At 43.3% G+C, this 25162-nt stretch overlaps 1 protein-coding gene across 2 annotated transcripts in view; it reads right to left on the reverse strand.

Annotated features, from left to right (window-relative positions):
• Positions 1 to 762: 762 nt before the first annotated feature.
• The window catches only part of LOC147247384 (uncharacterized), a 36523-nt gene continuing 12123 nt past the window's right edge, over positions 763 to 25162 (reverse strand). The window contains exons 2-10 of one of the 2 annotated variants that reach the window (XM_086179536.1): positions 12050 to 12204; positions 7290 to 7434; positions 6011 to 6217; positions 5327 to 5541; positions 4500 to 4630; positions 4200 to 4327; positions 3986 to 4109; positions 3688 to 3765; positions 2289 to 2434 (exon numbers count right to left, since the gene is read on the reverse strand). In XM_086179536.1, the coding sequence (XP_086035662.1) occupies positions 3699 to 3765; positions 3986 to 4109; positions 4200 to 4327; positions 4500 to 4630; positions 5327 to 5541; positions 6011 to 6217; positions 7290 to 7434; positions 12050 to 12204 (1172 nt within the window). In that variant the 3' untranslated portion in view covers positions 2289 to 2434; positions 3688 to 3698. Of the gene's footprint in view, positions 2435 to 3687; positions 3766 to 3985; positions 4110 to 4199; positions 4328 to 4499; positions 4631 to 5326; positions 5542 to 6010; positions 6218 to 7289; positions 7435 to 12049; positions 12205 to 25162 lie in introns of both variants that reach the window. The other variant, XM_086179535.1, reaches the window with a different exon arrangement.

Here is a 25162-nt window from a genome sequence, read left to right on the forward strand (position 1 = left end):
TTTCTCCTTCAGTTTCTCAGCTCTTCAGGTGATGACGCAGTGTTTATTAAAGATGAGAGTTTAATAAACACAAATTAATAACAAACTTGTTCGTGAACGCTTGCCGATTTAGTTTGACACAATTGAGTTCTGCTAACTCCTCTGACAAATATGTGACTGTTGAGCTGCTAAATGCGCCACATTGTTCCCCAGCTGGCACTAACTTTGTCTCCATGCCTGGCGGGGATGGGTGGGGTGGCGGTGGTGGTGGCGGTGGCGGTGGGGGTCATGTGGGGGGGAGTTATAGAGCTTTTTTTGTTGGAAACAGCTGCCCACTGAGCTCTGAGAGGAAACCAAAACAGTGACGTTGCAGGTCATGAAAATTAAAACAATAAGCATCAAGGGGACATGCTGAGCGTCTCCTTTGACACCCACATAAATGATCTCATACGATCTATCCATCCATTTTCTATACTGCTTATCTGTTAAGGTGGCTGGAGCCTATCCCAGCTGACATTGGGCGAGAGGCGGGGTTCACCCTGGACGGGTCGCCTGTCCGTCGCAGGGCCATCGGGAGCAATCAGGGGTTCAGTATCTTGCTCAAAGATACTACACGGTAACAAGGGGAAGTGAGGCTCAAACCAGCGACCCTTCGGTTGCAAGACAGCCGCTCTACCTCCGAGCCATACTAGTTCCAAAAAAAAAAAAGCAAAAAAAAAAGCAAAATAGAGACTATCCACATCTACATTAACAGCATAATAAGAACAAAAACTGAGCCTATCATCAATCAGAACAGTATGTTTTATTTATTGTTTCCAGCTGCACTGTAATGCTATATGTTCACCTTGTACAAGAAACAAATACAAACACTCACACTAAAAACCAAAACGATCTGCTAGCAGCCGTCTCTCGCTAACGTCACGGGGGCTAAAGGGATGGATGTGGCTGCCGCCGAGCCTCCACAGCTGGCTTCCATTAGAGCAGAAAAAAAGGGGGGAAAAAAGGAGGAAAAAAAAAGGAGAAACTAGAAAGAGAGGGCGGGTCGCTCACAGAGGAGACTATGATTATAAGAACACTGAACAATACAAATCTAACAGGACTCAAAACATCCATAAACGTACATTTGATATATAAAATTAAAAAAAATAATACCACGATGGAGAAATAGGTGGAGATGTGAAAAGAAAGTGGGTTTTTTTCTTTTCTGTTTGGACAGATTTGATGGTTATTCATATTTTTTTGTAGGTTTTTGTTTTTTTTGGTTCCTGAGTCAGTGAGAGATTTGCTGTTTCTTAGTTTTGCTTTGTTGCTAGCCGGCGTAGCGACGCACCTGCAGCTCCATGTTTGGATGCAAATATCAGAGGTACCTTCCAAAAAAAAAAAAAAAAAAGAGCTAAATGTTTCATTGAGGTGACGAACACTCAACGTACAATATCAAACTCTTTGTTGTTGTTGTTGTTGTTGTTTTAAAGGGCCAAAATCTTCCTCCGGGACCTGGAAAGCGCATCGGCTGCCCCGCGTCCGTCCTCTACATTCAGGGGCCACTGGTGCTTGCAGTGAAGAGCTGATCAAAGATGGATGTCGCCGCTGTCGTCACCGGCTGGCTTTTGCCTTTCTACTGAACACACGTGACCACAAACTCATTCATCTTCAGAAACAGAACAACACAATATAGAAGAGGAACAGAAGAAGAAGACAACAAAACAAAAACGAACATAAGACGGGTGTTTTTTTTTCTGTTGTTGTTGTGCTGAAATGGGTCAAATCGACAAAGAGGTGGTGTTGGTGGTTTGGGGGGGTGGGGGTGGGGGGTTTGGAAGGCTTGACGGGACATTTATGGAGTCACTGTCCTCTCAAGCTTTTCCTTGAAATCCAGATGTCCGTCCTGGACGTGGTCGACTTGTCCCAGACGTCAGGAGGAATCTCCCCCGCAAAACAAAGACAAGAAGAAGAAATCAACAGACATGAATGGGGGGAGGGGGGTGTGACGGTCAGTCCCATCGCCGTGTGGCAGCTCCAGAGTGAGTGTGTGTGTGTGCCTATATGTGTGTGTGTGTGTGTGTGTGTGTGTCTGTGTGTGTGTGTGTAAACGTCCGCTGTCCTCACATGGGCTTAGTGGTTTCATAGAAAAAGAAAGAGTGAAACGTCGCTCGGCAGGGTTTCTGCTGGTGGGTTCAGATGGCTGAAGTCAAGCGTTACCGTTGGGGTGGGGTGGGGGTTCAGTGGGGAGGGGCGGGGGGTGTCGTAGGTTGCTCGGCTCCAGCGGCAGTCCTACGGCTCAGTCATGTGCTCTCTCATGGGGTCGCCATGTTTGGAGGGTTGGTTGGGGGAGGTGGCCTGTGATGGATGGGTGCCAGGGGGTAGAGTGTGGGCGATGGGCACCCCCCCAGGTAATAAGCCCTCCATAGGCCCAGGAATCCCACCAGGGGCAACGCCCACCACGCCAGGAGGGAACCTGCAGACCGGACAGGAAGTCATCAACACACCCAACGATACGGGAGTCAGCTTACAAGTGCTGAGATGAATATTTGCTGCTCCTCACTAAAAAGTCCAAGTCCTGAGTTATTAAAGGCAGACTCATGAAAAAGCTGTATCCTTTCAAACTGATCGCGTGTGTTGATGCTCCGTAGTCTATCAACTAAAGACATATTTATGCAACAGTAATCTGCCGAGTCTCTGGTGTTAGCCGAGAAAAAAAAAAGAGACGCGCAAATCTGTGTGGACAGTTTATAATTTAGATTCCTAATCGGTACACACAGCTCTGCAATCTGTAAATTACACCGCTGCAACTAGCGAGTGTTGTCATCAATGGCTGTCACGGTTCGTCATTTAGCCGTTAAAACGTCAAGAGGGTTCGAAAAACGCCATAAGTGTCGCGTTCAACGGTTCGTCTGACAGTCGCAAACACAAAGTCGCCTCATTTCCTGTCAAAAAGGACAAAAGAGAAGCAGTGATTGAGGAGACGTGAGAGGGTGAAATCAGCAGTCTTTTCACATTTCTGCTTCGAAAAAAGGCCGAAAATTATGATATCAAAAACGTATGTGGAGGAATTTTCTTTTAAGTCAAGCACAGTAAAATGTGGTCCGATTAAAAAGAACTGCACTAAATGTGGATGAGGAAAAAGGGGGCGCAGATTACGGTAACACAGGTGTAAATTTCAAACCCGTGCATAATGATCATTAAATCCAAGTGCACGGATTATAAACTGCACACATACAGATCAGTCAACTGAGACAACAGATTAGCACGTGTCTGACACTGGGGGGGTTGGGTACTGAACCCTGGAGGGAGCGCTGCAGGACTGGAGGAAACACGTGACACTATTAGGGGTGGTCTGGTAGGAGGGGTATTTAAAGGGCTAGTCCACCCAAAAACAAAAACCACTACACTTCTACCTCATCACGCAGAAACTTTCCAAGATCTTCGGAACGTTGAAATATTTGGAGTTTGGGTGAACTAGAACCTTTCCGATCCAGAAACATTCAAACGGATGTTCTAGTTTGAAATTGACAAACTACCCACATCACAGTTCTTCTTCAAACATGTTAAAAACATCTGGTCTAGTACAGGGTGGGGGTGAGGGTGGGTGGGTGGGTGGGAGGGGTGGGGGCTGGGTAGGTGCAGTACAGGTGAGTGAGAGCAGAAAAAGTCAGTCTGCTTTGATTCATGATGTCATTGATCAGCGCTGACCCGGTGGGATTCATTTACCTGCTTGAGTATTAGGTATATAATTTGTCCTGCATTCCCCCCGTTGCTATGGCCTGTACCATCGTTTGGTTCACTCGGCTGTGTGAGAGAAGCAGTTCAGTCTGGTTGAAACGATATGGAGGCTGTGGGCCAGGTTCCATTTAGAAAAACAGCTCTCTATCCAGAACAGCAGATCAACATACATATGGACATGAGAACAAAAGTACCCCCCCCCCCCCACCGCCTCCTCTGCTGCAGGTGATCTCTGAGTGATGTCAGAGGCCTGTTGGGTTCCTAGAAGACCCCCCTTCCCTCCTACCTGTAGGCGGCACCATTGATCTCTGGGTGAACTTGAGGCTGCTGCTGCTCCATGACTCCCCAGGGCGCCGTGGTGATGAAGAACTCTTTGTTGACGCAGTTTCGGAGGCTGTCCGGGATACGGCCTGAGTAGAGGGAGAAGATTGGTGAGGGGGGGGGGGGCCTGTTAATGTGTCAGGTGGGTTTTGTGTGCGCTAAGAGGTTGGTGCTGGTACCGGTGATGGCTCGGCGGATTTCTGTGGCGGCGGCCTCTCTCATCTCCAGCGACGCCTGCTCGCTGTACCAGGCCGTGTGAGGTGTGCAGATCAGATTGGGGGCGTCTTTAAGGGGACCTTGAGAGAAGCTGTTGACACAAAGACAGAGGGACAGACTGTGACTGAGTCCTGCACCGTGCAGGTTTCTAACAAACAAGACCGTATTACATCGGTTTTAAAACACAGCTGAATAGATCTATGAATACGTGCTGCTGGTTTCAGGCTATTTTAACGAGAAACAGAAGGGCTGATGGTAAACACCTGAAGGGCTCTGACTCGTGGACGTCCAAGGCAGCGCCACGTATCCTGCCTTCTTTCAGGGCCTGAGCCAAGGCTTTCTCATCCACCAGACCCCCCCGCGCTGCGTTGACCAGGAATGCACCCTGACGCATCTGCAAACACACACAAACACACGCTCTTCACATTTAGACAGAAAGGGCTTTAGAAAAGCTGGCGATTTTTAACGGACACTAAACATTTCATCGCTGCAAACGTCTGACTCAGCGTACGCGCGGAATATGTGATGATCCAGATTAAATTGTAACATGATTTTCAGTCAGAAGCTGCCCTTTACAGCAGCTGCTCGGACTGCAAATCATGATTTAAACCACTACATTGTGGTTTAAAATTGGGCAGTTCAGTAAACATCCTCCAGGTGGCAGCAGAGGCCTGATGGGAGGTGCAATGTACAAGCAGCAAAACCATTGCAGGACGTTACGGTACATGAATCTTCTTTCAATGTGATCCTTGAGTCTGTGTAAGCGTGAGCCAGTGACCGTTTCAATCACTGATTGATAAGTGGTGGTTTCTAAAATGCCCTGCGACAACCTGTTATTCCGGAACATCAAGGTTCTCAAAATACCTGCATGTGCCCAGCATCTGTGCTCTTGATAAAAGGTTGTTCACACAGGCTGAGAGTGCCAGTTACCCACAAACAAGTTCTGGCAGACGCACAACGCAACCAACAACCCGCATCTGCTGGGTTACACCCACACTACCAACTGTAGGGAATAATGTTTCGGTGGCGAACCTGCAAGTTAAGGACATGTATTGTGTCAGCCTGTTAAACGACATACAGTATTTCTCACCTGTTTGATGGTGAAGTCATTGATGAGGTGGTGGTTGTGTTCGTTCAGGTTGCAGTGCAGAGAGACGCAGTCGCTCTGGTAAAGCAGGTCTTGGAGCGTGTAGACTCGCTGGACGCCCAGCGAGCGCTCCAAGCCGTCTTGGAGGTAGGGGTCGTAGAAGATTACGTTGAAGCCAAAAGCCTTGGCCCGCATCGCCACAGCCTGGCCTGATCGGCCTGAAGGGTGAAGGGAGGACAACCTCTTCAAATTCTGACCAACCCTTTAGTTGTTTGACAGGAAATAAATTGAGGACAGAGACGGGCTGCCTTTAAATTCCTAAAAATTTAGGACAAATGCTGGGTTGGACTTGACTTTCAGACTTTGGTTTGCAGCGTTTTTGTTTTGTTTCTGTCCACATAAAACCAATGCATACTGTCTCATTTGTTTACCATATTATCTTTGACTTATATGTGATCACAAAATAGTTTCATTTCAAGTATTTAATTTTTTTGCTCATGTTCAGCAACATGAGAGCTCATGCATATTTTTCAAGGAGTATTTGAGTTCTAACCCTTGATCATAATGAGTGAAATCAGCATCTTCAGAACCTTCAAGGCCTCGTAGGAATCCTGGAGAAACTAAACCTTCAAATGACTCAACGTGACAAAACCCGCAGCAATAAAACCACCCAAACACGGAGCTCACCGAATCCGATGAGGCCGAGCGTCTCTCCTCGGATCCTGGCTGCCCCTGACGCCACCTCTCGGATCTGCTCCACGCTCTGGACCCGCGTGCCCTCCCGGAGAGCCTGGTAGAGCCAGGTGTTTCGCCGGTACAGGTTGAGAATGTGACAGAGTGTCGAGTCTGCTGTCTCTTCGACCGCCGCTGAGGGAATATTACAGACTGCAATTCCTGGAAAAGGCAAGGTAGTAAAAAGTATATAAGGAGTGTATCAGAATAAAAACAACTGTGGAAAGATGCAGATGGGAATGTGCTGGAGCATCTGCTCTGCATATGCTATGCATTACATATTCTGTTTAGTCTAAGTGATAAATCCTGCTACATATGTTGTTTATAATCAGTAACTGCGGCAAGCAGAGTTTTTTTCTGGCTGCCATCCGAGGTAACCCTAGTCTTCATGCATAAAAATGATGTTTTAAACTATTATCTATTCATTAATTCATATCCATACGTGTGCAGTGCCTGTTGTTTGAGGGCCAAGAGCGTGATGTCAAAAACATCACTAATTTGGCTCTTGGATCTCGAGGACACTTCTAAAGTGCTTGTTATTTGAGGGGCAAAACCTCCACGACAATCTCTGAGTTTGGTTCTGGATTTTAGTTTTGGGCCAACATTATCTGTTGGTCTTTATTCTTGCTTCTAAACTGATGTCTTTTCGAATTCAAACTTAGCTGTAAGCTGGTGTTGCATCTACGCTAATGTTATCGTTGGGCATTTGTTTCAAGCTAACATCATCTTACGATGTTTGTTCTTAGTTCTAATGCAATCCTTTGGTGCTTGTTCTTTGTTCCAAGACTGTAATACCTTGCGTGTTTTTGTACTTTACTTTTGGAACAAAGTTTTAGGTGTTCTTTTTTAGATCTTCGATTCTAACGTTATCCTTTGGTGCTTGTTCTTTGTTCTAAGCTAAGATGTTTGTTCTTAGAATAAGTGATATTCTTTGGTGCTTGTCCTTGAAAGATAGCTTTATCTATTGGTGTTTGTTCTTGTTGAAGTGGACTTTATTGTTGGAATATTTTAAGCGGCCCCCTTGTGAAAAGACGGGACAATCAGCAGCCCCAAGGTATGTTGAGTTTCAGACTCTGACCCTTCAAACTTGGCACTGCCCTCCCTGGAGGCACCAGCAATCTGCATAACAAGTTTGAGATCGATTGGATGAACACTTGCTAAGATAACGGCTTCACAGACGTCCATCCAGACAGATTGTTGGCTTCATAGCACGATGATGACGCCTCAGTCTCACCGAGCTCCCCGGCAGCCTTGATGTCGATGTTGTCGTAGCCGCTGCCGATGCGGATGATGATGCGCAGTGCCTTGAACTTCTCCAGGTCCTCTCTGGTCAGGGTGATGGTGTGATACATCATGGCGCCCACTGCCTCATTCAACACCTGAGGGACATTAATGAAGAGGAAGCCTCATCATCATCATCATCATCATCACTGTCATATTACATCAGAGTTTCCTCGACAGCCGTTCGCCATTTTAGACTGGAAATGTTCATCTGCATTCATTGTACGATTACAATGTCATTATTGTTCTTAATCAATATTATCCCTATTCAAATTCAAATGAGTGTTCCGTAACATTATGTATGAGCAACTTGTTGCCGCCAACATGAACATAACTGCTCTCACTACATCTCATTCTCCTGGACATAATGTGCGAGCCTTCATCTAAATGCAAATGGCTTGTTTATGTGTGCTCTAAAATACGATTGGTTGTCTGTGTGTATAATGAGCACTTGCCAAAACTATTTGTCACAATCAATTCATTTTGACTGTATGCAAACAGGGCAGCTGCTAAGATACCCAGAAAGCATAGCAAGTAGCCACTGCAAGCTATTAAACTAGAGGTTTAAATTCATAACCCACTAACGGAATTAACTTAACCGAGCCGCATTAGCATAGCCATGAATCTCTATACAACATTTTTATTGCAACTAGCTGGAGCTGGATGCTAAAATTCAAGGTTAAAGCCCTTCTCGAGCATTAATCTCATTTACTTGAGCAAAAGGAAGCCAGCAGAAGGTTCTGGCATCGCAGCAGGAGCATAGGCTGAACAGGTTTATGTGAAGTGGGAAAAACTGAGCAAATGGGTTTCAGATTGTGTTAATTAGTTTCAGTTCACTCGCGTAGTTTTGAGCTGGAAGGTCACAATGCGTGTACACCTTCGCACCGTTCTTGGTTATTATCTCCAGGAGGGAATAAGAAATACTGCTGAGAATACAAAGCCTCAAAATAAAAAGGGCAAAAAAAAAAACCAAAAAACAAAACTAAACAAAAAAGGAAATTGTTGAGCAGGGAGCTTCATTTCAGCGATATTACAGAGAAGTCGTGCTTCAGTGATGCTGATAATGATGGTAGTGAATACACTCGAGTGTAATATTGCATTTGTACTCGGAATGCATGAAAATATGAGCACGTCATCATCAGTACTGGCAGATGTTGGTCAATTTTGAATGTTTCAGTACAGTTTGGCCCAAGTTTACTAATTTACAATGACAATATATTATATGCTCATTAACACAATGAATGTAACATTTATATTATCAACTCTCCAAACAATTACTAAGATTTGATGTCACTATTTTTCTTCCTGAATTCTGAAAAACATCACAATGAAAACATGACAATAGCAAAAGAATCTCTTTTTTCCCCTCCAAACAAAACAATAAAGTCTACCGCTGTAGAGCCTCTGAGGTGGCATTGGCACAAAAATATTGATGGTTGAATTTGGATTATTATAGTCTATCATTGTTCATTGCATTGATATACTGATCCAGATTAAAGCATCACCAGCACCACTTTTCTTGATATTTTTCTTCAAAGGATCTTCGATCTTGAGTGATTTAGTGTTTTCTTCATACGTGTTCATTCTTTCTCTCATTCTGAGGCGGAGGACGACTGACGGAGTGCTGGCTGCACAAAGATCGTTGCTGATGTGCAGTTGCACTTTGACAACACAAGTACAAGAGTTTACAGATGCCTTCAGTGACAGGCTCCTTAATCGCTGCATCTGCTCGCTTACAGATAATGCATGCACAAAGACAACACTTTTATTGGTTTGCTTGGTGTGCGTGTGTGTGTGTGTGTGTGTGTTTGTTTATGCATGTATGTGTGGGGTGCTTTGCCACGAAATCATTCGGTGAGGTTGTGAGTGTGTATAGAGAGCCCCATCTGTACCCTCTGCTGTGCACTTATAGTTGAGGGAACACTGCCAACATCTATACTCCCAGATGGGTTCTGTGTGTGTGTGTGTGTGTGTGTGTGTGTGTGTGTGTGTGTGTGTGTGTGTAATGTATTCCCTCTAAGAGCATCTTACTACACAGATATCGCCCACTGAGTGTATAAAGCACTAAAAAGACTCTAAGAATGTAAGGAAAGTCTTATTTCATCATGCTTCCACCTCACTTATACATTCAAATCATTAAATTTGTATGCATTTAGTTAACTGTAAATTAAAAATAATCAAAGTGTCGGGCATTTGCATAAGATGGCCTTTTTACTTGTTGTTTTATGAGCCACATATATCACAGAAGACAACAACAGTATGCGAATTTTCAAGACTGATTTCAGTAATTGTCTTCTTATAATGACAGTCTCTCTGTATACGGTACAACATATTATAAATGTTAGAATTGGTATAATTAACATACTATAAGTACATTATAGGTCACAGTGGCTCAGTGAAAGGGGTTCTATTATCAGACAGATGTGCATCAGCAAATGAGATTTCCTGTCAGGTTCAATTTTTTTTCTTCAAATAACTCTAAGAAGCAAATGTACACCAGAAAACCATTGAAAGAAAATGGAAATAATAAGTTCATTCAAAAAGAACAGAAGTTGCTGGAATCCACTGCTCGGTTATTAGAGTTAAATGTTCATCCGAGCTAATTCTGCAAAGCTGTTTCTATCTTTGTCAAATCCGTAACAAGTAAATGTGGAAAGAATAACAATGTATAAAAAAATACATTTCCCATCAGATTCCATCCAAACATTTTTAAAGCAAACATCCTGTAAGCAGGCAAAGTTTATACTATTTACATATAAACACAGACATATATACATATACATATATATACACACACACACACACACATATATATATATACATATATGTATGTATTTATACATATACGTGCATATGTGTACACATATATAAACAGTGATATATATATAAGATATATGCACACATATATACATACATATACACACACATATATACAAATATATACATATACTGTATATGCACATATATACACATATACCGGCACACACATATATACATACATACGTATACATATACTGTATATGCACATATATACACATAAACACACACATATATTAACATACGCACACACACACATATATATATACATATACATATATTGTATATGCACATATATGCACATATATACACATATACATATACACACACACACACACACCCATATACGCATATATACATAAACATATATTGTATATGCACATATATACACATACATATACACACATATACATAAACACACACACACACGCACACCCATATACGCATATATATATAAACATATATTGTATATGCACATATATACACATACAAATACACACATATACATAAACACACACACACATGTACATATACATACATATGTACACATACATATATTGTATATGCACATATATACACATATACATATACACACACATATACATAAACACACACACGCACACACATATACATACATATATATTAGTGATGTATCCTTTCAAAACATCAAACAAGACAGTATTTGCTGTCCGCTTCCTGGGAGGACAGTGGGACAGGGACTTTTGCGGTGTTGGTGAGCTGCCTGGCTGTCGGGGGAGGTGCTGCAAGGCTCAGAGTTTGCTGAGGGTATGCATAACCAGTTGTAAGTGGGTGATAGCATGGGTTTGATTTTAGCAGTGTTCCTTATGTTATAATCCTTGTGTTAATGGAAACATGGCAACTGAAACTGATATAACACGGAGAAGACGAAGCGCTCCTGTTCTAAGCCTCCATATTGGATGTAGCAATGCTCCAGTCTACAGACGAGTGAGTGTTTCACCCTCTCTGAACAATTACACTGCCTTTCTATTAGCAGCCTCCTCCTCCTTATTTAACAAAGCAACACTTCAGCACCCAGTGGGATCGGAGCTGGTGATGAAACCATAATAGCTGAACTGGGAGAGTGGATGGAGTTCGAGGTGCTGAAACAATATTGAAACATCGCTGAAGGAGGACACATAGAAGGAGCAAATTTTGAGTTACTCAAGAATCGAAGTTTAAACGTCTGCAGATACTGTCGCTGTGTTGCGTGTTGGCATGAAATAATAAGAGGAAGTAATGAAAGGATTATGCAAAAAAACTATTAGGCTGAAACTTTGTGGAAGCAATTACATTTTTTTGACGTTTTTGCTTTGTGAAATTTTGATATTTTCAATGATTGTTCCAGAAATATTACACGGATCTTAGAGAGAAAACTTCTCTGTACTTTTTGATTTGATTAGTCTTTTATCTCTTTGAGCTTTCAATTCCCATCTCATAACTGAATGTTTTACTTTTCTCCGATATATTCTAGGTTGTGCATCTTTTGAAAAAAAGCCGAGTGTGTCAAATTTTTACAAGTACCTGCATTAATAAATATACCTACATATAAAACTGAAGAACGATGTGGGGGGGGGGGGCGGGAAGCTCTCAAAACAAGCTTTGAAGCTAAAATATTTTATTCTAAATGTGTTCCCATTGTAAAAAAAAAACAAAACCCAACAACAACAACAACAAAAAACAGATTATGACGAACTGAAGCAACTTTTAAAACTTATGTCTATTATGTGAATATGAGTATCTGGGTGGGACAGCAGATATGATGGTTTTAATTCATGTCGGTGACGTCCGGAAGCTACGACAAGGACGATTCTCTCGTCACTGTCCTCCACTGTGAGTCGCAGCTGCTGTTTTTCCTGCAGATGTGTTATTTTGTACCTTCTCGTGGATCTCCTGTGTGGACTGGGCGTCACAGAAAGCCACGGTAGCCAGGTCTTTGAGGATGGGCATCTCCACGGTGCAGTCACGCCCATCCAGCAGCGCCACCAGGGGGCGCGGGTGCATAGGCCCATTCATAATCTGGGGCCGAATACCTGCAGAGAGAGAAAAGAAGCAGTTTAATTATTAATATCTGGAACACAGCGGAGAGAGCTGCTGGAGAAACGTGGAAACACAGGAGAAGCACGCAGCAGCAGGAAGTGTTTACACAAGCCTGTTTGTGTTTATTCGTGTCATATATCAGTGGCACACACACACACACACACACACACACACATCTGATCAATACACTAAACTGGACTGCGCTGCTCTGTCTATTCAAAACTACTATCATCTTCTGCCTTACCTGGAAACACTGGTCGATATCACACCAACACACACACACACACACACTCACACACACACTAATGACATGACTACCCCCCTCTCTCGCTGTTTTCCACACTGTTACCAGGCAACAGGTCCTTTCACCCCATGAGGTCATCACCTCAATCATCCTATCACTGCACAGAAGCCAGGAGGCCTTCAATGTGTGCTCCTGAGTGTGTTAGTGTAACTGTGTGTTTGTGTGTGTTTGTCCCTTCACAACTCTTCATTAAAAAAACAAAAAGGCAAAAAAAAAACAAAAAAAAAACACAGCCTCGTTCCGACACTGACGACAATCAGCTGATTTTTAAATAACTGTTCAAATCTGACCATCTAGGAGTGAGTTCAAGTTGAGTTTGCCATGTCGCTTAGGGGGTCCCGCGTTTGCCAAAATTAGTGAATTAACTTGATTAATTTTTGTCTCGCTGGATGGACTAAATGGTTGATTCAGTTTTGCCTCATTCACCTAGATTTCCTCACATCAAGATCATAATTTAGGTGATAAGAAAAACGGGAGGCATAAAACTGACAGTGTCGACCCAAATTCCTCTAAAAAAAAAGTGCACACACACACACACACAAAAAGAGGGAAAAGAGAAAGGAGAAAGGGGGGTCCACACACCACCACTCCCTGGCTCCCTGCTGCCTGTTGTCATGGTGATTAGAGGATTTGGGCAGGATTATGAAATATTTTATTTAGTGGCATCTGCGCTGCAGGAGAGGACATCCAAGCCTGCCTGCTCCATGTCTGTCACTCCAACTCCTCCAGTTGGGGGGAAGCGAGGACAGCGGGGTGACCGGCACGACCGCAACATGCTAACATATGTGCTTTAAACACATCAGATGCACATGCATGAAGAATGTAGCCCAGTTCAGCCATTCTGAAGCAGCAGGCTCTCTCTTTTTCTCCTCTGCAGAGTTAATGGGAAAGGTTGCAGTGGTTGCCGATAGAAGTAGAAGGTACGGATTGACTAACATCATTATATCTGATGGTGCTCTGCAGTAATGATACAAACGCAGATATAAAAACTGCGACATATAACACATAGATCTTTTTTGCCACAGCATATAGTCTTACAGAGAGTCATGTAAAGACCATTAAAAGTCAAAATGACATCATTAAATACTACAGAATACAGTTCAACAGTGACCTCTCACTTTCCATTGAATGTCCAGTTCATCTTCTGTACTGACGTCTCAGTTAAAGGGTCATAAGCCTGGAGCCTGAGCTGACCAGCTACCAGATGAAATACTTGAACATTGTGGTGTCATGGGTAGGTAAAGATGCACCATGATATTAACCTGTCACTGGTATTGGCAGATATCAGTAAATTTATTTATTTTTTTTTAAATAAGCCAACCGAAATGGGTTTCCTTCTTTCTTTCCCCTCGTTGCGATTTACGATGATGCAACAATGAGCAACGGGCATTTCTGGATGTTTTGGAAATCCTGAAAAAAATGTCAACTTTTTCAAATCCACCCTCTTCATTTGTGTTTTTCACTGTCAACAAAGAGTGGCTATCATATATACTCGTCTGTATACAGATAATATCAGGATCTGCAAATATTGGCATATGGGATGTCAGCAATAAATCCTAAAAAAAGTGGGCAGTGGTATCAGTAACATGAGTATAGTCCTTTTCTCTGTGGGCCGATGTATAGAGATTCCCATTCACTTAAGTTAAGCAAATAAAACCACTTTTTTGATCAAAACATGAAGGTTATTATCTTACAACCTGAGCAGCTACCATCACATATTGTGAGTTACCTTGGAGGGTTACGACATTATGAGTAATTTATGATTCAATCCCGTGAGAAGAATACGAACAGCGATGTCACCCCTGGAAACTCACGCACTGCTTTGGCAAAAACAAAATTTAGAGAGAAGTAAATCCACAAATTCAAGAGGAAATGTTTGAAAAACGTGTAAAATTCTGTTTGAATAGCGCAAATTACACCTATAACAGGATGACGTTGCATGAGGAAGAGGGTTGTGACGATATACTGTGACACAGTACAGTCTCCGTGTTTTTGTACTGCCTGTATTTTTTTCATGCTTTAACAAAGTTCAAAATTCTCCTTTCTAAAGGAGTGCAGCTCTAGGGACGACGTAGTCTAATACAATCCAGCTAATTTCTGCTGGTGCGGATGATGTCACATATTAATGCAACATCTTCATCTCATTTTATACCATAGATATGAACTACAATTGGACCCTAACTACACCCACACCATCCCACGGGAGGCAGATTAGCAGAGATTTGGGATGTTAATTTGAAATAAATAAAAGATATGAATTGTGATATGAATATGCAATGGAGTTGCGCATTTGAAATCAGGTTTGCAGGAACTTTAAGTCCCATGTTAGAGGAAGTCTTCCCAAAGAGGTAACATGCTAATTCACTAAACCCCCCCAAAAAAAGTATCCGGCATTTAATCAGAAATGTTTTTAAATGAGTTTTCAGTTTCATTATGCAGCTACCTAGGTTTTAGTGAGAGCTAATGTGTCCAAGCTCTGGATGCAATGTTCCATAGATTCACATTTACATACAGATAGAAATAGTGCTTAAGAGATGCTGAGAGTGTAAATAATGCAGAGCTTGATGCCTTTATACACACACGCGCACACACACACACGCGCGCACGCACGCACGCAAACACACGCACACAAAAATCAGCAAACTCCCTGGAAACACAAGGAAAGACCGTCCTCCCTACCTGCACTAGAGCCATCAAAGAGAAGTGGGGGGGGGGGGGGGATTAATTAAAAGAAGAATTTTAATATCACGTAGAGCTTTGCAGCGTGTCATTAAGATCATAGCTTTGAGAAAGTGACACGCTAGCTTTTCTCCGCCGTAACTCATCTAAGCACAGCATTTCTCTTACTCTCTCTCGCTCTCTCTCTGTCTGCCTCTCTCTGTTTCCATTACAGCAAAGAGGAGCGACACTTTAACACCTCAGAGGAAGTAACATGTCACACAAATTCTCTAAAGCAGAAGTGACATGATGGAGAGGAGCTTACTACTCCAGGAATTACAGATGAAGATCTAAGAGTGTGAGTGTGGATGAGGGAGCAAAAACTGGAGATGGAAAACTGGTTTTAAGCGACATTATGTCTTGTTTACATTAGAAAATGTAGTAGGAGATACGTTTGGGCGTAAAGAGGCAGGAGTTAGGGAGGCAGAGGGTGTCTAATGATTGAAGCTAAAGAGTTGTACTATGGGAAATGTAGGATATAAAACTTTAGAGGCCCGTACTGGAGACTAAAACCAGGATATCTCGATCTCTACTGCTTCAGTTTGGATGCTTCTTTGGTTTAATCTGCCCGATGTGATGAGGGCTCCTGAAATTTTGACCTCGACACCTCAAAACTTTGGCCAACAAAACCTAAGAAAGTAGATGAGGATGAGGAGGATTGCGCAAAGATCCTGAACGTCTAGCTAGAATACAGAATATACGGCTCAGGAAGATATTCGAGCAAGACTGAGTATGCTAATCTCTCCATTCACGGCCAGTCATTGTGCTAGGCTAACTAGCTCTCAGCTAGTCTCAAGCTTCCTGACGCACACAGAGGAGAGAAGAGTATCTATCTTCCTCTCCAGCTCTGAGGAGGATGACAAATACACATATTTTCCCAAAAAATTGTTGTGTTCCTTTAATTACAAATCCCAATCTGCTACCGACTATCAAATAAATCATGATGTGTAGTGGACATTTGCGGTAGATGTAGAAACATTTCAACCAGGTGTTCCTGAGATATCCCGTTCACAATAAAAGGGAGGGGCGTGAGGTCATGAGGATCTTGACCTTTGACCACTTCATCCTTGAGCCCAAATAGACATTTATACCAAACTGAAACAAAACCCTCGACGTGTTCCAGAGATATTGTGTTAACTAGAACAGGACGGAGGTACAGCTTTACTGCTGACAAACCAGAAATGTAATCCCTCTGACCCACATGTTTTTACCAGGGGACAGATTATCATCGGTTAAACCCTAACTTGATTTCAGTCTGACTTTATATTGTTGCTCTTTTGTGTTTATGTTACAGTTACAGATGAAGGTTTTATTACAGCTTAGAGAGCCACTTCATAACTCTGATTTATAAAATGCTTTGGAGAAAGAGAGATTATTTTTTTATTTGACTTTTTCATACTACAACCATTAAAAATGTTATTGTGGAGCAGCACTTCAAATGAAAAAAAAAAGAAAAATAAAGAAGCAGAAGCTTGATAAAAGCTTAAACAGCGTCTCGACAGAGAGAAACCATGAGCGGAGGAAGGTGTCTCTGAAGAAAAGGCTAAAAAGGAAAAATGTGGAAGAAAAGATTTTTCTGTTCTTTCTTTCAGAGAATAAGACAAGAAACTGCTGCAGAGACTGTGAGTGTGTGTGTGTGTGTGTGTGTGTGTGTCTTTAGCCATAGCCAGAAACACCTGTGGCTCCAAAGCTCTCCCAGCGTCTCCTCATCACGCCCCTGCAGCGTTCACTTCATCATCACAGCTCGCACCAGCATGTGCGCGCGCGCGCACACATACGCGTATGCACACGCACTACTGTTGCTCTCACACACACCATCTTATGTGCAGTCAGAGATTAAAAACACAAACGTAGTCAGACGCCCGCGCTTGCATGGTAACACACACTCCAACAGAAAGCAGCTGGTGAAAGAAGTGGTGTCACTGGGAGGTAGGAGGTCAAAAGGCTGTTGATTAATTATGTCCTAGTGGCTAATGGCCTTTTTTCAGCCTAATAAGGCAGAACGTGGCAGCACACTAAACACTACACTTGATGAACGTGTGGATAATTAACTCCCTAACAAGGCTGTTAATGTGGCTCTTAATGACTTCGATACCTGGCCGCTGATTTTTAAGGAGAGTGATCTTCAGCTACTAGAACAACTCATCTGCAGCCCAGAGTGACAACGTGCGTTTACCCTCGCCGTCGCCCAACTATCCCGTGACTTTTCAAGGAGACATAATATAACTTTCATAACCGCTCACGACCTCCAAGCACAGAAATGAATCTCAGTTAATTACTGTTTGCAAATTAAAGAGTAACACTTTTTTTTCCCCCATTAGCCAATTATTATATTCAATTTAAATACTCTAAACTGTCATTACATCTGCCTTGATTACAGGAACAGCTTTGCAGACTCGTACGACAACAAAGTCTGGCACTGGCAGTCAAACAACAGTGATTGAAATGTTTTTGTTGTTTTTTTTTAAATCTCAGCATTCTGACTTTATATCTCAATTTTCTATACCGCTTAAGCGTGAAGGGAGACGGAAGCCTATCCCAGCTGACACTGGGCGAGAGGCGGGGTTCACCCTGGATGGGTCGCCAGTCCGTCGCAGAGCCATCGGGGGGGGGGCCTCGGTATTTTGCTCAAGGATACTTCAACATGGTCACCGGGGGAAGTGAGGATAAAAACCAGCGCCGCTTAGGTTGCTAGACGGCCACTCTACCTTGGAGCCACGCCGCCCCCTCCGTGTTTTTTACTTTTTTATTCCATAACTATGACTGAATCTCAAAATTGGGTCATGTCAACTTAGACTCATCACTTTCTATCTCATATTTTTGAGTTTTGGCCACAACATGTTGATTTTTCTTACACCCTAAATGTAAATTTCTATGTTTCATTATTTTTTAAATTCTCCCTTCAAAATTATGACTTAAAAACTAAAATATTGTTATTATCAGGGCCAAGTTCAACATTTTCCTCTCTCTTTTTTTTTTTACCTGGAGAAATGCATTTTCCATAAAAAAGAGCTTCAAAGTATCACATCATCAGAAATATTACACCCACCAGTTCAAGGATCATAAACCAAAACCGCACAATCCCTTCCACATGTAAAAATCCAATCATGTTTTTCTTCCTGTGAAACAAACAAACAGAACGATTGGGGCTTATGCAGACTTGAATGGACCAGTTCCAACCAAGACCAACATCCATCCATCAATCAGTCCTCAGTATTCATGGGTCTGAAGTAAAGATTCATTCAGCCTTGTTCTGTTTCCACAAAATATCGCTGCTACTGGTCTGCCTGCTAGATTTTATTCACTTTGAAAGAGCTCCAGATTTTGCACAAGGGATCTTACACAGTGGACTGCTACACTATCTCTGTATACTGTATATCTTGAGTCGCTCAAAAACACACCGTGTTACAGGAGATACTCCCCAGCACTGAATTACATTGACGTTACAACAAACTGCCGGATCCAAACGGATAAATACACGTTGAGCTCCACGAGGTGCACTATTACAGGGGCCTCGCAATTACAAAGTTGCTACATGTGTTCGTACTACTAACGTTCCACCATCACAGTTTGTTTTTGATGAGTGAAGTCCGACCCCAGGTCTACTCCGATTCCCTAAATTGTCTCTTTCGCGTCCAAGTCTGACAGGAACCTCTTGTTTATCGCAGTACTAGAGGAGGGTGGTACTGAGGGGGCAGGATGATGGTCACGTATGGAGACATTCAGACTGGAAATTCAAAATTGTACCTTCACAGCATTACAGGCAGAAATTGAATACAGTTACTTTGCAAAAAAAAAGAAAAAGAAAAAGAAAAAGAAAGCCTTTTACTAGGTTTTTCCAAATTATTTTGTCAATCAATGACACAAAGATTTTGTTCGGTTCCATGAGTTTTCCAGGTTTTCCGTGATCATGGAAAGTCTGTCCTGTTTGGGGAGACAGACGAGAGGCAAAAAGTTATCATTGATCTTATTAAAGTCACCAGAACTGCAAACATCTGGATCCACAGCTGCATACAAGTTAAAATGCAGTTTGTGTTGTTTGTCTATCTCATGCAACATTAATAAATATTCCCGAACAAAGACAAACCGACCCACTGCCTTCACTGCACTACTGTGACCAGTGATGGCTTTTTAAACGGGCAAAGGTGCCCAAAAGGAATGTATGAGAGCCAATCAGACGTTTATCTCAATCATTTGGACTTCCTGTCTCACCTCGGGGTGATTTTTCCACCTCAGTTTAAAGAACGGCAGTTTGTCTACGAGCATCTGTAGGCCAGCAGCTAATCTATTAATGGATTTTCATAAAGTATCTGATTCTTTCTTCTTCGTTCTCTTTCTTTATTAAATCCATCTCTTCCTTCCTCCAGTTCCCTTCCTCCCTCCTTCGCTGAGTCGGCACCAGCCTGGACAGATCGGCAGCAGCCTGCCAGCTGCCCCACCCAGCAGCCGGACCCAGAACCTGGACTACAGGAAACAAAATCAAAGCCAGAACAGTCTGGTCCAAACGGAGCGTCCCACCCATAAGCAGACAAAACAGCAGAGTCGCTGTTAAAAGGACTAAAATGCACCACAGGGCTGTTTTTCTAAGTCAGTAAAGGTCTGTAAGCAGCAGGAACAACATGACTAAAGATGGTTTACATTAGGATATTTTTACAGGAGGATATTTGGAGCTGGTAATCTTTTTTGGGCAGAAATGCAAATGGCTTGTGCCAATTTCCTGTTATTGTACCTAAAAGTATTTCAGGGTTCAACAATGAGGATTACCCAACTGCCCAGGCAAAGTAAAATGCCGAAATGAGGGTGAGACACGGCAGGCTAAAATACAAGGGCTGTCTACGCGCGCTGACACCGATCAGAAATAAGAACCCTAAGAGCGGGACTGTTCCTTCTTTCCATTCTTCACTGTATTATAAGTTCATGATGTAAACATGCAGATGTGGTGAAACCTCACGGTGCAGCTTGAGTCTCTCCGCCTGAACAGTGCTGAGTCGCTGTCAGTCCTCCAGTAAACCATAACTCAAAAACTAGAAAGGGTAACATGTTTAAAATATGACTGGACGAGTTCTAGATTGATACGCTTTGTGTGTTAATTTAGATTTTTTTTTTTTTTTCCCCATCATCTTCTAAGCCAAATTTATCCACTTCAGTAGCTCATATTCTGAAGGGTTTTTACTGAGGGTTTGATTTATGGAACATTTACTCTGAAAAACAGATTTTTTTTTTTTCTATTGCTGTTGAAAGGATTTTCTGATTTATGAAGCGATGAAAAGAGATATCCAAAAAATCCCTTCTGACTCTAATATATCACCCGACATGAAACAAGACTTTTGAGTTGAATGTTCTGCAAACGTGCTCATCTCTTTTAATGAAATAATGCTTTATCTGAATGCTTAAAGCATGAAATATCTTAATGCAAGTACTCACAATGGGGCCGATTAACTGTTAAGGCTGGGGGGGGGGGGGGGCGGCGGCATCGTGATCGGTCCATTTCTGAGAATATTGGATGAGGACGTTTGTTATGTCACGTCGATGACACCCGATTCTTGTTCTGATTCAAACATTTGTTCGAACAATTGTTGTGACTGACCAAAAAAAATAAATGATATCTGACCCGCTAGCTCGACAAACACAAACGTTATTCGACGTAGCTTTTACTCATTAAAGTGAGCCGACAGCTATGAGCGGTGCTGAGTGTGACAGCAGAGAGCATCCCTCCCTCAAGGGGAAGCTTCAACGCTGATCTCCTCCTTCAGCCAACTCTAATCACAAACTGAATGATTCTCCAGGAGGAGGTATATGAAAACGTTTGGCAGAGCTGGCAAGAGCATTCTCGCAACCGCAAATGGATTACAGATGTTCCAAACTTTAAAAAAAACAAAAAAAAAACTCTTTTTTGGAGGGGGCGATTCTGACAACAGACACAGAAGTGAAGCTTTTTAAATGTTAAAAAAGGGCAGAAATACGTCTCTCCTTAGTGAATATGATCTGGTGTCTAATTCTCTCGTTTGGAAGGGTTGAGATGTTGGAAAAGCAGCTCTGACTCCTTCCCTGCCAGATGCTGTGAGTCAGAGTTTTCAGGGGTAGAGAGGGATCATTCCCTAAATAGCGCAAACAATCAATGGAAGAAAATAAACCTTTTTTGCGCAAGTTTCTCCTCTTGTTTTAAGGGAGACTATCTTAGCGCCGGTTTGTGATAACATCTCGCTACATCAGTTACCTTTATTTTCGCGAGATCTTGCTCCTGACAGATCGTGCGCTGCGGTTTTGTGGTTGCAGGGTTTTCCAAGCGTGCATCGGCTGGTTTACAAGGATGATTCCATTTAGAGGCTAATGTATTCCCCTCAGATTTACTTGTGGCTTGTTTATGAGACTCTGCAGAGAGGTAAACGGTCGGATTCCCTTACCTGCACTGTTGTGATTGCCTGAATAACTACACTGTCTTCTGTGTCATCTCGAATCTCTTTGAATAACCCTCTCAGGCACCTACAGAGGGGTGATGCTGTATTTTATATCCTGATGTAATTTGACTCACAGGTTTCCTTCTAGTAAACCTTTCCCTTTCCTTTTTGACCTTTCTGCCTCTGCTTCCCCTCACCTTCCTCCTTTCTCGTGCTGGAAAGGTGAAACGCTCCTGTATTACTTAGACCGGTGAGATACATGCCACGGACACCCCCCCCCCCTCGCCCCCCTCCATTAGTGGAACAATAAAACTGTAAAAAACAAAAGGAAGTGAGGAAGATTTTCCATGGCATGATGATGTCAAGGCCGCGGCGGCGGTTGCTGAGTTCACTGTGAGCTTTCAGTGAAAACGTTTCCGCAGTTGATGTGGAGCCAAAACGGGCTCAATGGGCTTAGGACCAACAGCTGGTTCTGGTTACCTAGCAACTCCCAAGCTGGGGGCCTCAGTGACGGCGTGTCCGAGAGTGAGAAGCAGATAACCAATATGACAAGTATCATAGCTTACATCCTCACAAACATCAAGTGACCCATCCCTGGAGATCTGAAGAGCAAGAAACGCACAGCCTCTCGCTATGGGTCACCTATGCACAGACACACACACGCACGCACACACACGCACGCACACACGACAGCCATTAATGACCGGTGATTATCAAGGATGGAACAGATGTGGTTAAGTGGCAGGGTGACCACAGTTCTCTTCTTTTTCTGCTCCCGTTTTCTCAGCGCTGCTCCAACAAATATCATCACGTCTCATTCAATCCTGGAACTAAATGTTAACAAGAACACGGCGCCTGTGTTCTTGGGAGTGTCTACTTTCTTAAGTGTGTTTACGATCCCCTGGCATCAGTCAAAAAAGAAGGGAGCTGTAATCTTTATGTTGGCAGACTTGCCTCCTCCAGGGCCCCAACTAAACCCCATCAGCACCACCACCACCACCACCCTATCTCTTACTCCACTATGACGACACACAAAGACCTTGTTTGTCCTCCCGCTGCCTTCCTCCTCCAAACTTATCACACCCAAATGCCCAGCCAAGAGGGGTGGAGAGAGAAAAAAAAGGAGAGTGAAATTCAAGTGGAAGAGAGGAAAATACAAGCGAACAAGAAATATCAGTTGCTATCGGAGCAAGGGAGCAGGATCCATCCATCACTCTCCTCTTTAAACATGTTGCCTTTTGTGCTTCACTAGCGAGGCTTCAAAACAGTCAGGCTCCTGAGACAAAAGCAGCTGTCGGTGTGGATGGACAGTGGACACACACACACACACACACACACACACACACACACACACACAAACACACAGGCAAGTGTGTGCAGGTCCCACACTCGATAAGGAAGCTATTACTGGCGCCCAAAGCTTTTGACATTAATTTTTGAATGAAACATCAGTTTACACTAATAAAAGTTACATCTCCTGCTGCCTTGGTTCGAAAAACATTTGCGATTTTGCTGGTAATTAAAAATAAATGGAGCGAAAGGAAGAAACTGATTGAGATCATGAGTCCCAATGTTTTTGGTACCAAATTATGTTTCAAATTCAATTTTCACTCAGATATTAGCGGTTATTTTATTCTGAAGTATCAAAATGAGCACTGAACCCCAAAATAATGAGCCCCAAATACATCTTCACATCCGCAGTACACGCCTGATTGCACACACAGTATTCATAAACACACCACCATTCATACTCTCATTTTCTTACACCCCTTCTGCTGTGACCTCTGACCTTCCAACAACAGCACGTGACAACATTTATAATCTCACCATCTTCACGATACACAGCAGTTTGGAAACACTGATACACATACTCACATGGGTACATTCTGCACATGCACACACACGTGCACATGCATGCATGCACGCACACGCACGCGCACACACACTGTTTTCATGACACAGTTCATTGCAAAAACATAAGAGGCTCATTAGCCTTTAAGCCAACTACTCAGCTGCCCCACTGCCTCTGGCCATCTCACTCTCTCTCTCTCTCTCTCTCACACACACATAGGTTTTTTATTATTACCCTGAATGACTGACTATATGTGCGCGCGCACACACACACACACACACACAACATGAAACATGCTCCTTGCCTGGGAAATGTTGTCTCCACATCCTTCAAATCAGGGGCTGCACATGGTAGAGGAAATGTGGTGGAGGGGCACAAAAAAAGTGGGCGTTTGGGAGGGAAGTGGGGGGGGGGGTTCCTCAATATGCCCCCTGGGTTATCCTCTCCTCTCCTCTCTACCTCCTCTACCTCCAGATACCCTCCCTCTCTCTCTGTTCTCCTCTGCCGGCTTCTATTCCTCTCCAACAGCTTGTTTCCAAATTTGTCCTCCTCGGTCACCTCACGCCCAGAAGCTCCATTACTTTTTCTCAGACGACTGGTACTCTTGAGGGGGGAAAAATGGAGGGTAGTAAAGGGGGGGGTGAGCAAGAACTACGATCGTCACCATACGGCAAAAGCGGTGCCTCCAACTCCTTTAATCTCCAATAAGAGAGAGGGAAAGGGGTGGGGGTGAATCTCTATTCGTCTTCCGCCAGCAATCAGCACTTGTCTGCTCTTTCCTCCTCTTCAGCCAGATCACTTGTATCTCTTCCCCAAAGCTTCCTCGTCCCTGCTCCGTCTCATCCTCCGCTTCCTTCGCGGCAGGTTTTCATTCAGACGCCAGGCTCACTCTGTCAGCCTTTTGTTGCGAGCGGGAGGAAAGACAGCCAGAGAAAGAGAGAGGGAGAGGGAGAGAGAGAGACAGAGAGAGGAGGGTGGGGGAAGAAAAATGGAAAGACCAAAAAAGACAGAGAAAACAAATCGGTGGCACAGCTATGCAGGAGAAATGAAAGAGAAGCGGAGAGGAAAAATTTCCTTGAAGGGCACTAGTCACAGCGAGAGGTGCAGCGCTCCTGGCACACGTATGACTTTCTCTCCCATTCTCTCCGACCTTCCCCTTCACTCAACATATTTTCCTTCTCTCTTTTTTCCTCTGCTCCCTCCCTCCCTTCCCCTGCATCTCTGTTTCATTATTTGTGATGTGGCCTTCATGGTCCTTTAAGAATGCCAGCCCCCTCCTCCTCCCCACACACCCCCCTCCCAAACTCTCCTTCACAAACTGGGATTTTGATCCTGCACGAGGCTTCTCGCTATTTTTTTTTTTTTTTGGCATTCAATAAGCCATCAAGTGACTCATTTCCAAGCTTCAACATGACGATGTTCCTCCGTGATTACATCATTCCTTGTCATGCTTAGACAAATATGTTGCCTTAGCCACACACACACATGCACACACAAACACAAAAACACACACACACACAGGAGGTGATGGCCCTTCATAGCGTTTCAGAAATTAACAAAACGCAGACACACCTGATAGCAGGAAGTGTGCTCGGATGCAGATAGACACAGTTAAGTCTTAGGTGTGTGTGTGTGTGTGTGTGTGTGTGTGTGTGTGTGTGTGTGTGTGTGTGAACTTG

This window comes from Aulostomus chinensis, chromosome 16 (assembly GCF_037954235.1).
Source record: "Aulostomus chinensis isolate RoL2024-O1b breed Wild chromosome 16, RoL_Achi_v1.0, whole genome shotgun sequence".
Classification (NCBI taxonomy): domain Eukaryota; kingdom Metazoa; phylum Chordata; class Actinopteri; order Syngnathiformes; family Aulostomidae; genus Aulostomus; species Aulostomus chinensis.